The sequence below is a fragment of the Canis aureus genome, chromosome 34, assembly GCF_053574225.1.
Source record: "Canis aureus isolate CA01 chromosome 34, VMU_Caureus_v.1.0, whole genome shotgun sequence".
Lineage (NCBI taxonomy): Eukaryota > Metazoa > Chordata > Mammalia > Carnivora > Canidae > Canis > Canis aureus.
This window is the reverse complement of record NC_135644.1, coordinates 12,032,116-12,045,577: the sequence shown is the minus strand read 5'-3', so window position 1 is coordinate 12,045,577 and position 13,462 is coordinate 12,032,116. Positions and strand designations below refer to the sequence as shown.

Genomic DNA, 13,462 nt, shown 5'->3' with positions numbered 1-13,462 from the left:
GAAGTACTTCTTTAACATTCTTGTAGAACAGATCTCCTGGTGATGAATTCACTCAGCTTTTCTTTGTTTAAAAAGAAAATATTTTGTCTTCATTTATGAAAGGCATTTTGCTGGATATAGAATTCTAGGTTGGTAGGGTTTTTTTTTTTTTTAGTTCTTGTTGAGTACTTTGAAGATGTCACTCTGTTGTCTTGCATAGTTTCTGATGAGAACTCTGTCATTATTTTTCATCTCTATGTAAAATGTATTCTTTCCCTCCTCCCCTTCGCCTTTTAAAAAACTTTCTAAAATATGTAAGCATATGAGTGACAAAAAAAATTTTGTTTCTTCCTTGACGTATTTTCTTTACACTGAAATAACCTTTAAAGAAGTTAATAAAGAGGGATCCCTGGGTGGCGCAGCGGTTTGGCACCTGCCTTTGGCCCAGGGCGCGATCCTGGAGACCCGGGATCGAATCCCACATCGGGCTCCCGGTGAATTGAGCCTGCTTCTCCCTCTGCCTATGTCTCTGTCTCTCTCTCTCTCTCTCTCTGTGACTATCATAAAAAAAAAAAAAAGTTAATAAAGAAAATAGTAGTGTACAAATTTTCTTAAAAAAAAAAAAGTACATTGTATTTCTGTGTATGAGTGTGAACATTTAAGATCCTATAAAGCCCTAAAATTATAAACATGCAGCTGAAATATGAAAATAAAATTAAAGAGAAACTGAATACACGTTTAATTTCTAGATCTTAGTGATGTCCTCTTCACATTTTGATATCCTATGTGAAGGATGAACAATTTCCTTCCAGGCTGAAGTAAAAGTACTAAGTCCTAAATTTTAGGAATAAAATTTTTCTTTCCCATAACCTGGTTTTCTCCTTTCTAGCTGCTTTTATAATTTCCTCTTTAGTACTGGCTTTTAGCAATTTGATTATAATATGCCATGGTGTTGTTTTCTTCATATTTTTTTCTGGTTTTAGTTCACTATACTTTTTGGATCTGTAGGTTTTCATCAGAATTATAAATTTTTTGATCATCAGGTCTTCAAATAATTGTACTGTTCCCTGGCCCCTCACCACTGCTCCGTTGGACTCCAATTACACTTTTAAATTAGATGCTTATACTGTTCCACTAGTCACTATGCTATGTTAATTCCTTATATATATTTTTTAATCTTTCATTTTGGATATTTACTATTGCTATGTCTTCTGGTTCACTAATATTTTCTTCTTTGATGCCTAATATGCCATTAATGTCCAATGTTTTTTTCATATCATAAAATAAAAATAAAATCTTTATAAGTAATCTCTATACCCAACATGGGGCTTGAGCTCACAACCCTGAGATCAAGAGTCACATGCTCCACTGATTAAGCCAGCCAGTTGTCCCCATTTCAGATGTATTTTTAATCTCTAGAGATTCCACTTGGATTCTTTTAAATAGCTTCAGTTTCCTTACTGCAGCCTTTATTGCTAATTTAGTCCTGCTACTGAGATAATATCCTTTTGAGGACTTTTAAACAATGCCTCATATATTATATCACATTTTTTCTACTCCTCCTGGAGGAGGGCAAAACTATTCTCAGCCCTCTGCCAAATTAGTGAAATTAGTGAATTTCGGTAATTGTTTGGCCGACTGTCTTCTGGTAGTTTTTCTTTTTAAATGGGCTCCTTTCATAATCATGTAGATAAGTACTTGCTCTAAGAGTCAAGAAGACCCCTATGCAGATCCCCAGAGCTCTATGTACAGCTCTGTGCCCCCAGGGACAATCCCCCAGAAATTTTAGCTGCTTTGCCTTACCAAATTCTGATCTCTGTCTTCAACTTGGCTAGACCAATGGGTTCTCTTCAGATTCTCCCTCTGTATGTTGTGGCCAAGAAACTGCCTCCAACCAGAAAATGAGAATAACCTTAAGACTCCTCTTATTGTGTTCCTTTTTTGAAGTATCACAGTACTGTACTACCTGTTCAATATCTTAGTGTAGTTTTATATATTTCTTGTTATTTAAAAAGTTATAAAACGTGGAAGTTCAGATGTTCTTATTTCTAAAATCTATCTTTCATGTGACCTTGAACCTGGGATTTCTCTGGGCTTCAGTTTCCACACATACAAAATTAATTAGTAATTCTCAGTGTCCCTTATAAAGGCTGAACTTCTTCAGGATTCTTTTGTCAGCATGCTCTATGAACATGTCTCTTCCAGCAAAGTGTTACACTGACACTTGTATTCAGTAGGTTGTATACTAGGACCTTAGAATTAGTGACTTCATTTTGTCATTGAATGTGTTGTGGGTGGGCATGCATGCATGCATTCACTTATTTTAGCTGCAAAGAATAAATGTCTTCTCTTTGGGTACTAGTTCTCAACCCAGATGAATTGTATGGAACTGTCCCCATCCAGGAGAAAGTATGTGACTTTGATCTAAGCCAATCAGCACATTCCATTCTCCTGCCTAGAGTTACTGGTTCAGAGATGGGCATATAAGATAAATGGGCAAATGCCTGCCAGGCCCAGACCTTTTGTTTTCAGTCTCATTTTGAGCTGACTAGAATGAGAATATTTAAATGGAGCCTCCGCAGGCTGTCTTGTTACCACAGGAAGGCTGCCAATGAAGACAGAGCCAGAAGAAAGGGTTCTGGTGCCATTTTAAGCCCCCAAGTCAAAGGATACCAATCACCACCAGACCTTTCCTACTATGTGAACCATTAAATTCCTTTTTTACCTTAGCAAGCATGAGTTGGCTTTTCTGACACTTGCAATGGAGAATCTTCAACTGTTCCATCAAATGGTAAATATCAATCAAATAGATTTTTGAAAAGCATACTGAAACAATGTCAGCCAACTGTGGAATAATGAGCTATACTAGCAACCATCAAAACAAAACACATGCTTCCTAGAGATGGACCTTTTCTTTATGAGCAAGGGCACTCTATAAACTCATTAGGCAGAACCATAAGCAGTTATCTGGGTGTGACACATTAGGGGCTGGGGCTCCAAAAAGGGATTTCTATAAAACAGAAAGAGTCAACATAATATTTTAGGCCTGATTTGGGCAAATCCATTCACATCACTAGCCAAAGTATGTCATTTCTAATACAACAGACTTAAGGATATCACCTAATACAACAAGAATCCTCAGATATCCATTACCTAAAAATGAATATATTTTGTTCTAATTTTTATGGCTGCATAACTTAAAAAACACACCCAGCTCTATTTTTGCTCCCCAAAGAATATAAAAATAATTTTTAAGTGAGCAGTTGAAGATGTTCCTTAGAAGTGTAACATCACTGGGCTATTTCCCTTTTTCTTTCTAGCTTTCCTATTTTGCAACCAGAAGAATCTTAAGGTAATTTAAGAAGAGGGGTTAAGAAACCTGAAAAAAACAAAAACACTACCAGTATGATGTTTGTTGGAAAAAGAATTTGTACTGGTTTCTCAGATACCACCAGTACTTGATAAAATATTTAAGAAACAAAAATTATGTTTTTGTGAATTCTCTTCACTTAAAAAAAAAAAAATCTTTTGTAGGCCTATCTTCCACACCTGTATCTCTTCTGTCCTTTGCCTTCATCAAAGAGCCCAATTATATTTTTGTATGTACTATTACATAAGAATAATGAAAGCTGCAAGCTGCCTAATGATGACAGTAAGTATACGGAGATCTAGGGAACTTGGCACTATAGACAGTAACTGGGTAAGACGTTATGACATGTACATATTCTTCAGTCATATGCTTTCACCACCTTATTAAAGCTGTGGTAAACTTCACTCCTAAGGATGACTTTCCTCTGAGGAATGTTGACATAGTGGGTCACAAAGAAGATGAAGTATGACAGTATAATGTGAATTATACTGTCAATTAAACAAGGTTTAAAAATTAGATATAAAATATTACATATATATATATCCTATTAGATTACAAAATAACCAGAATACAATTAAGACTCAATCCTCAGTTAAATCTGGAAGGTAAGAAGGGATTTATGAAACAAGTGACTACAAAATGTTGCCTTTAACATACCGAAGTGTCCCAAGTGTGTGAAAAACTTATCCTTGAAGGTTAGATTATTATGTGTCCACATAAAGTATTAAGAGAACAGAACTGTTGTAGAGGTGACTTATTATTGTGTGTTCTTCCTATGGGTCTATATCCTTATCTTATTATTGCAATGAGAGTCCTATGCCAGGCTGGTTCTCTACTTTGAGAGAAATTTTGGAGATGCCAATTTTAAAAATTTATTTATTTATTTATTTATTTATAAAAAAGATTTTATTTATTCATGAGAGAGAGACAGGCAGAGACATAGGCAGAGGGAGAAGCAGGCTCCGTGCAGAGAGCCCGGCGTGGGACTCAATCCCGAGACTCCAGGATCATGCCCTGGGCCGAAGGTGGCAGTAAACTGCTGAGCCACCCAGGGATCCCCCAATTTTTTTTCTGAATTGAAGAATAACTGACATACAATGTTGTATTAGCTTTAGGTATACCAAACAGTGCTTCGATATTTGTATATATTACAAAATGGTCACCACATTAAGTCAGTCTAGTACTATCTGCCACCATACAAAATTGTGACAATATTATCAGCTAGATATGCTACGTTGCACGTTTCATCTCCATGTCTTATTTTACAACTGGTAGACTGTACCTCTTAACTGCCTTCACCTATTTTGTTCATCCCTGCCACTGCTCTACCCTGTAGTAATCATCAGTTTATTCTCTGAATCTGAGTTTGTTTCAGTTTTGTTTGTTCATTTAATTTTTTTTATTTTAGAAAATCTCACTTTTGACTGGCTTCAGATCTAGAGGTTTCTACCTCAGAGAGGACAGCCTTTGTATCTTGGCAATCTGTTCAGTTTTTCTTTGTCCTCCTTCATTCTCTTGGTCAAAAGTTTGACATGTTCTGTAGCCTCTTCCCTATTTTTCTTAGTAAGCTGTATCTTTAGAGCAATATGCAGATGTTTGTGTTGTAGGACATGTGGAGTCACATGACATGGAATCACTGGTGTTTTGGTTCTAGGTTTCTTACCTACTTTGTTTAGGGGCTTTCTTATAACACACCGATGGACATCATCTTCTTCAGACAGAATGAAAAGTCTGGATTCTGCTGGATTTTCTCCTGGACCCCGGGCAATGAGGCACAATAATCTCAGTGAGTCCAGGAATATCCCTTTGCCTCCTCTCCTGTTTTTTTTTTTTTTTTTTAAACAATGACCAGGTTGAGAACACAGAGATTGGTGTCCACAATGCAACCCCAAACAGATTTGCATTTTCTTTCTCCAGTCCTCCTTGGTTTGTAGCAGGAATGGCTCTTACTCAGCAGCAGATGGACATGGCCATGGATCAAGACACCATTCATGGGGAAGCCTTGTCATTGCCACCACTGATGTGGACTATGTAACCTTTCCACTGTTCACCCAGAACATCAGGACCAATTTCTGTGGCCATATGCTTCTCATAAAAGGTACGAAATTTGCGTTCATCATCTACTTCATGGAGTTTCCGGCAGCCAATAAATGAAAGAGAAATGTTCAGCTTCATCCTAAAGCAGCCTATACCTCTGAGTTGCCATGGAAAAGAGATGTTTTGATTTTAAATTCCGCATATAATAAAGTAATATAGTGTGCATTTCTGTGTCTTAGTGTAACATCCTCTGGGTTCATCCGTGTTGTTGCTAATGGCAAGATTTCATTTTTTTATGGCTAATATTCTACTTTACACATATACACACCTCACATCTTCTTTAGCCATTCATCTACTGATAGACATTTAGGTTGCTTCCATATCTTTCCTATTGTAAATAATGCTGCAAGGAACACAGGGATGAATATGTCTCTCTGAATTAGTGTTTTCATTTTCCTCAGATAAGTACCTAGAAGTGGAAATACTGTTATAGGGTAGTCCTGTTTTTAATCTTTTGAGGAAACTCCATGCCATTTTCCAAAGTGGTTGCACCAATTTACATTTCCACCAACAGTGCACCAGGGTTCCTTTTTTTTTCCATATCCTTGCCAACACTTGTTTGTCTTATTGATTTTAGCCATTCTGACAGGTATGAGGTGATAGCTCATCTCCTTGTGATTTTGATTTGCATAGAGATACCAAATCTTCTTAAACATATCAGCAGGATGGACATAAATGCTAAAAATAATCAATACAATGTTAGATGTAGTTGTTTGTCAGAGGATCTCACATTAAGAGATTGGTTGGGAATAAGAATCAGAATTTGTTCTGTTAAAAGTAATAACCCTAGGGGCGCCTGAGTGGCTCATTCATTTGGGTGTCTGACTCTTGATTTTGGCTCGGGTCATGATCGCAGCCTCATGAGATAGAGCCCCATGTCAGGCTGGACGCTCAGCTTAGAATTCTTTCTCTCCTCCTTCTGCCCCTCCCCCTACTGACATGCATGCACACTCTTTTTCTCTCCCTCTGTCCAAAAAAAAAAAGGGTGACAACTCTATATTTTAATTTCAAGGCTGGCCTGAGGTTCTCTTTTTTTAAATTTGCTTTTTAATTGCATAAAATAAATAGTACACTTAATAAGTTCTACCAAAATCTCCTAGTGAGAAAGACAAACTTCCAAATCTCTCCAAATTTTAAAGTAGCGTAAGCAAAAATAGACAATTGGGACTATATCTAATAATAAATCTGCATAGCAAAGGAAACCAGCAGGGTGAAAAGGCAACCTATTGCTGGATCATAAGGTAGTTTTATTTTTAATTTTTTGAGGAAGCTTCATGCTGTTTTTCATAATGACTATCAATTTACATTCATATGAACAATGTACAAGGGTTCCCCTTTCTCCACATCCTCACCAATACTGGCCATCTTTGGTTTTGATTTGTATTTCCCTGATGATTTGTGATGCTGAGCATCCTTCAACATCTCTATTTGCCACATGTGTATCTTTTGAGAAATCAGATTGCTTTTTGCTGTTGAGTGGTAGGAATTCCTTATATATTTTGGATACTAACCTCTTACCAGATATATGGTTTGCAAATATTTTCTCCCATTCCATAGGTTGCATTTTCATTCCACCAATTATTTATTTCCTCTGCTGTGCAGAAGCTTTTATTTTTTTATTTTAAATATTATTTATTTATTTATGAGAGAGAGAGAGAGAGGGGCAGAGACACAGAGGGAGAAGCAGGCTCCATGCAGGGAGCCCAATGCAGGACTCGATCCCAGGACCCCAGATCATGCCCTGAGCTGAAGACAGACGCTCAACCACTGAGCCACCGAGGCATCCCTGCAGAAGCTTTTAAGTTTGCTATAATCCCACTTGTCCGTTTTTGTTTTTGTTGTCTTTGCTTTTAGTGTCCTATCCAAAAAATCACTGCCCACACCAATGTCAAGAAGCTTTTTTCTTATGTTTTCTACTAGTAGTTTTATAGTTTCAGGTCTTAATTTTTTTAAAAATATTTATTTACTTATGATAGAGAGAGAGAGAGAGAGAGGCAGAGACACAGGAGGAGGGAGAAGCAGGCTCCATGCCGGGAGCCCGACGCGGGACTCGATCCCGGGACTCCAGGATTGCGCCCTGGGCCAAAGGCAGGCGCCAAACCGCTGAGCCACCCAGGGATCCCTAGTTTCAGATCTTAAATATTTAAGTCTTTAATCCATTTTGAGTTGAATTATTGTATATGGTGTGAAATAAGGGACCAATTTCTTCTTCTTCTTTTTTTTTTTTTTGGCATATGGACATCCAGTTTCCCCAACATCATTTACTGGAGAAATTATCCTGTCATTATTTAGTGTACGTGGCACCCTGGTTGAAAATCAGTTGGCTGATGATACATGGATTTATTTCTAGGCTGTTTCATTGGTTTATATGTCTGTTTTTTTTTTTTTTTTTTAAGATATTTATTTATTTATTCATGAGAGACACAGAAGGAAAAGCCGGTTCCCTACGGGAAGCCTGATGCAGGACTCAATCCCAAGACCCTGGGATCATGCCCTGAGCCAAAGGCTCAATCACTGAGCCATCCAGGTGTCCTTACATGTCTGTTTCTATGCCGGTGCTATACTGTTTTGATTACTATAGTTTTGTAATAGATTTTTAAATCAGAAAGCACTGTTGCCTCCAGCTTTGTTTTTGCTCAAGATTGCTTTGGTTCCATGCCACTCTTAGGATGGCTTTTTCTAGTTCTGTAAAGAATGCCATTGAGATTGATAGGAATTGCACTGGCTCTGAAGGTCACTTTGGGTAGTATGTATGGTTAAGCAATATTCTTCCAATCCAAAAAAAACATGAGTTTCTCTTAAGTATAACATTTTAAACTCTCTAGCCTCATAAAATGGCCACAAAGCAGTATAAGCAACTATGTACAAAGCTTGTGAAATGTTTCTTTTTGGATTATTAATGGCAGGCAGTCGCCTTTCCGATGACCTTATGATCTAGTTTTGTACTTGAGGAGTCATAACCAGCTCCTCAGCTGGCATTACACAAACCATAAAAAGGATAGACGAAGCTGAAGCTGCTGAGGGGCAATGGAGAGGCCTGGATGGAAATACATGATGAGTCTTTGTGGTCCTGCTCATCACCACTAGGGACAGAGATAAAAAGCAAAGTAGCTAACATGTGTTTATCATTTTTGGCTTCTGTAGCATCTGCTAAGTACCATACCAAACAGCAACAGAAACAATGCCTACAGGGATCATGTCCAATCTCCTACCTTTCCTCCATGACTGCCCTAAGGAGAGAGAAACCCCCCCTCTGCACTGAGCTTTATTATTTTTATCTCCTCTTGCAAGTGACCCACATTAAGACTTGGGAATTTTGTCTGTGTGTATATACATAGACATATATAAATATATTTGTATAATCTAGAAATAAATAAATATTTGAAGGAAACCACTTATTCCTTTAAAGACATTCCATGTTTATACCCACAGGAAGGGCAATGATGTTTAATAATGAGACATTTTAGGTTGCCTTTTCCATTACTCATGTTGCATTTAACTTCTTTTATAATGCTATTAATTCAAAACAATTCTCAAATTTCTGAGCACTTAAAATGTGAACACAGATTCTCCAGTCAAATATAAGACAATGTGATATTTTGGGTTTTATTGCATTTAAAAATTGCAACATTATAGGCCTTAAATCATTAGAAGAACCTATATTTAGGTTGAAATTTCCTGTTGCATGAGAAGTGATTTCAAAATAACAACCCTCACCACCACCAAGGTCCCTCCTGTCGCACTGTATGGTCATTTAGTCATTCAGCTGATGTGTCTTGAACATTTGCATTTTACTAAATGTAGGGAAGGGGAAAGAAGAGTGAAAATGAGCAAAGCGGGAGATGGTAGTGGTGTGATGGTTGGTGGGGATAATACAAAGGTAGCCCAGTCGGTGAATATGGTAGTTCACTGACTGTTGATATAACCAGTTTTAAAAAATATTCCTTCATATATAGGTTATTTTAATTCTTTCTAAAAATGAACATAATATATTGTCCTCATATGGGCCTTAATGAAGTTTTAAAAGTGGAAAACAGTAATTATATTAACAAATCCAGTGCTTCTCAACATAATTTAATCTGAATTGTAAAGATCTTTTTATTTTTAAGCAATCTACACCCATTTTGGGGCTTGAACGCACAACCCTGAGATCAAGAGTTGCATGTTCTACTGACTAACCCAGTCAACTGCCCCAAGAGAATCTCAGAGCTATAACAGAACTTCTAGATCATGTAGTTAATTCTACGTTTCATACTAACTCTATGTTTAATTTGTTGGTTTATTTTGTGTTTATTCTCAAATGGGAATAAAATGAGGACCACGGGGCTTGAATCTGTTTGTGTCCTTTGAAGGAAAGTCCACTTTCAGCCAAGCTGGCCACTTCTATCCTTCAGTTAATTGAACAGCAGCATGACTGTTTTGCCAGGATCACTATTATCACTTTGAATCAGTAATTTTAGTAAATATTATAAGGTTCATGTTATAGTCTCATTTAATTACAGTATCAATTCACATTTCAGGATTCATTGCTTGCATATTATCTTGGAAACATCAGATCTATTAATATGTCATATCTTTCATTTATATTCAGAATGCAAGTATCAGACTCTAAAATGAACCAGTCGCCACTTCAAGACTACCTTAAAAAAAGGGACTAAACTCCTATTTTAAAGTACTCTCTCACTGTAATAATGTTCTTTTAATTACTTACTTTGCCTAAGTAGCCAGGTTTCCTGCGACTGTTCTCATTATATGGAATCTTAACTTTATTTTATAAATGAAACACCAAATAGTTAAATCTGGAAGGAGTAAGAGACATCAAGAGGATTTCACTGTACTCTGTGGTGCATGAAAATGCAACTGCTCTTACATAACATCTAACTCTGCCTGGGAGCTAAGAAAGAAGCAAGAGCTTTCTTTAGCCCCACAATCATGCCAGGGTTCTCAACTGCATCATGACCTCTGTACCTGGGCAAGAAAAAGTCTTGGTATGGATTCAGAAAAAAATATCCATTTAGGGGTAATTTGTGGTAACAAAAATAGTAGCTACCAAGTACCTAACACATACTAGAACTCAATTCTGATGTAGAATCACGGGATTTAAAGATAAAGCAGTCTGCTCAAGGTCATAGAAATAATAAGCAAGCTCCTGAGGGCCAGGGCCGGGTCTCAGTTATCATTCTATCCACAGAACCTCAGATGTAGGATATAAGGACAGAATCACTGCTACTGGAGTGCCTCTGTCTTATGTCAGAGATTATTTGTTTAGTTTTTAAGTTTGCTCAAGAAATTAACACTTGTTCTCTCTCTCTCTGTTGTGTTAGGACACGAGCAGTTCTTAAAATGAGACGTTGATCCAGGAAAGAGTTAAAATTATTTTTGCTCCAAGGTATGTTGACAAATTATGATCAGCTTTAAAGGATGTGGTACATTTATTTTTTAAATGATGACCTCCCTAAGAGAGACAACTATGTTTCTTGGGATAGATTCTTTATCAAATCCTTATAAATAACAATAGAAAAAATTAAAAAGGCCGTGTTACATAACAGTAAATGGGAAGCCTTCCTGCTTTGTTTCATTTTTTTCTTTTTAAAAACAACAACAAAAAAACCCCAAAACACCTGTCTGAAGTTAGGGCCTGGTTGATTTTTTTTTTTTTCTTTTGGATCTCAGCTTGGTGAGTGCTTTCAACCAAAGGTATAAAGCCTTTTTGGCTTTACCTTCTGAAATGAGATCTGGCTGCTGTCCAACATCACGGAGCAATGTTACATAACAAGGCAGTTCAAGACACAAAAAAAGAAAACCACATTGAAAGGAGGCTTTGGAGAGTGGGCTCGTGGAGAGCAGAATCCACTTTTGCCAACATAGAAAATGGGGGTAAGGCCATATGAACGATTATCATCATATAAATGCTCAGGGTTCTTCCTACTATAAATCTCTGAACTGTACATACTTACATATTTCAAGCCGTGACCTTCTAAGTGAACATTTGTGTGGGAGAAAAGTGCTCCTGCCACAGAGCCTGAATTCTTTGAGGGAGGATGTTCTCGGAAGTCAAGTATGACTATCCCTCCCACCTTTCTTTTCTCTTTTTTATAATGCCACCCCACAGAAACATTTTTTTAGATAACAAGGAGTAATTTCAATGGAAAGAGTCAAATTCTGAGACTTCTGACCTTATTAGCAACTGTAAAAAATATGTAGTAGAACTTCACTGTCTAATATGAGCTCTTTCCTGAACGTTAATACTTCTTAAAAAACAGCCCACTTGATTTCAATTTTTTAACTCCAGTGAAGGAAGCAGACTTCTTTTTAATGTACCCCTCCCCACACACACTTTAAAAAAAAAAAAAAAAACCCACAAGTATCTTTCTGTTTGGGTACCAACCTAAGGGTCCCAACTGGTCCCCAAGCCAGCACTTTCTAGCTGTCAAAATTTGCTCATTAAAGCCATGTGTTAAATTAAAATTGAGAAATTACTTGAAGATTCAGCCAAGCCCCCCTACCCCCCGCCCCCCAAACCACAGAAAAGAGAGAGAGAGAGTGAATGTGCTTGTTTATGCAAATCCCTGAACGGACTTAGCACTAAAATGGCATCATTAACAGGTCAGTTCAGTCTGTTCCTGCTAAACACACTACAGGGGACATCTTTGGGGATATGTTTTCAAATCTCAGCCATTTCTTAACAGTATGCATAGTTTCTTGCTTAGAAACCTTAATGGCTCTTTTACTAACATGCATATTTATATTTGCAAAAGAATTTACTCAATTTACCAATTTGTCATGCAAGAAGAAAGGCCTACTACCTCGCATGTACTGTTTTAGTTTCATAAATGGACAAGGTGGTTGAGACTGGATGTACATACTGAATAGTCTCAATTTCATTTGAAATCAAAGATACTAGTTGAAAAGTAGGGTCCTTAACAATATGTTTAAGGGGGAGAAGAAAAAGCTATTTGGTTTACAAATATTAGCAATCTTTATACAGTCTAAACAGTTTAGAATTTATTCTTTATCACAAAATGATCTGAAGATCATAAGAATCTATTCCTCACTAAAAAAAGTAGAGCATACTGGGGTGTGGGATTTAGCATTTGTAAAATAAATAATTGCTAGTGTTAAAAATCAGGATGAATTGTAAATTTGAAATGAGATCTTCTGCTACAGAGCCTGGTACATTCTGAATGAATGTATCTGCTATCCAGGTTTCCAGCCTATCATCTTTTGAAACCATAATGGCCTATAAAATGAAACCATATACCCTCTAACATTAGAACTAATGACATTTTGTCTAAACTAAAGACAGAAAACTTTATCATAAAGTTGTGTAATTACTGTAAAGTGACTGCAGAAATGCTGGTGCATCTACCCACGAACTGGAACTGCATGTTCTTATGCACAACCTCACATGGTATGTTTTCCCAGGTAGGCTGCAAAGGACCCAACTTCAAGGCCTTATATCATGCTATGCATACAGGCAACTTGAATCCACACACATATCATCTTGACGAAAGAGGATTCAAAGTATAATTGGTAAAACACGTTAACACAATAATTACACACACACACACACACACACGGAAAGCAATACTCAAAAAGTAAAGAGAGGCTGCTTGTATCAGCAGTAACAGTCCCGTGGTAGCCATCCTCCTTTCATCATGGTCAATTCATTAACAGAGGAGAAAAGACAGAAACTGTGGGAAATGCAGACCATCTGCTCAATCCAGATGCAACAACACACGCCTCTTATATCCAAAGCTTTTTACCAGAAAGGAATGGAGATAAGATCTAATCCTTTCGTGAAATATCTGACAAAGGTAGTTAGACATATTTGCATCACAAATAAAAATAATGCCCAAATCGTTACTAAATGAGACCTCTAAAGGTCAGTCCAGACTTGTACCATTGAGTGTACATTGATTAAGTAGAAGACTAAATCAGCATGAGAGAAAATGGAGTTGGATTCTATGAGCTTTAGTCAGCTATTCCTTAAATAAAATCATGCTTAAAACATCT

General features: G+C 37.0%; 2 protein-coding genes across 18 annotated transcripts in view; one reads left to right on the top strand and one right to left on the bottom strand.

Annotated features, from left to right (window-relative positions):
* LOC144304705 (uncharacterized) overlaps positions 1–11,342 on the top strand; it is a 135,412-nt gene extending 124,070 nt beyond the window's left edge. Inside the window, exons 2-5 of one of the 6 annotated variants that reach the window (XR_013371673.1) lie at positions 5,026–5,135; positions 5,267–5,447; positions 10,771–10,835; positions 11,120–11,342. Coding sequence is in view for 1 of the 6 variants with exons in the window: in XM_077883252.1 (XP_077739378.1) it covers positions 5,267–5,384 (118 nt within the window). In the remaining 5 variants the exon portion in view is untranslated. Of the gene's footprint in view, positions 1–5,003; positions 5,136–5,266; positions 5,548–7,422; positions 7,626–10,770; positions 10,836–11,119 lie in introns of those variants that run through there. The other 5 variants (XR_013371669.1, XR_013371635.1, XR_013371637.1 and 2 more) reach the window with 5 other exon arrangements.
* CHN1 (chimerin 1) overlaps positions 1–13,462 on the bottom strand; it is a 206,949-nt gene that overhangs the window by 34,589 nt on the left and 158,898 nt on the right. The gene's annotated exons all lie outside the window — the stretch shown is intronic.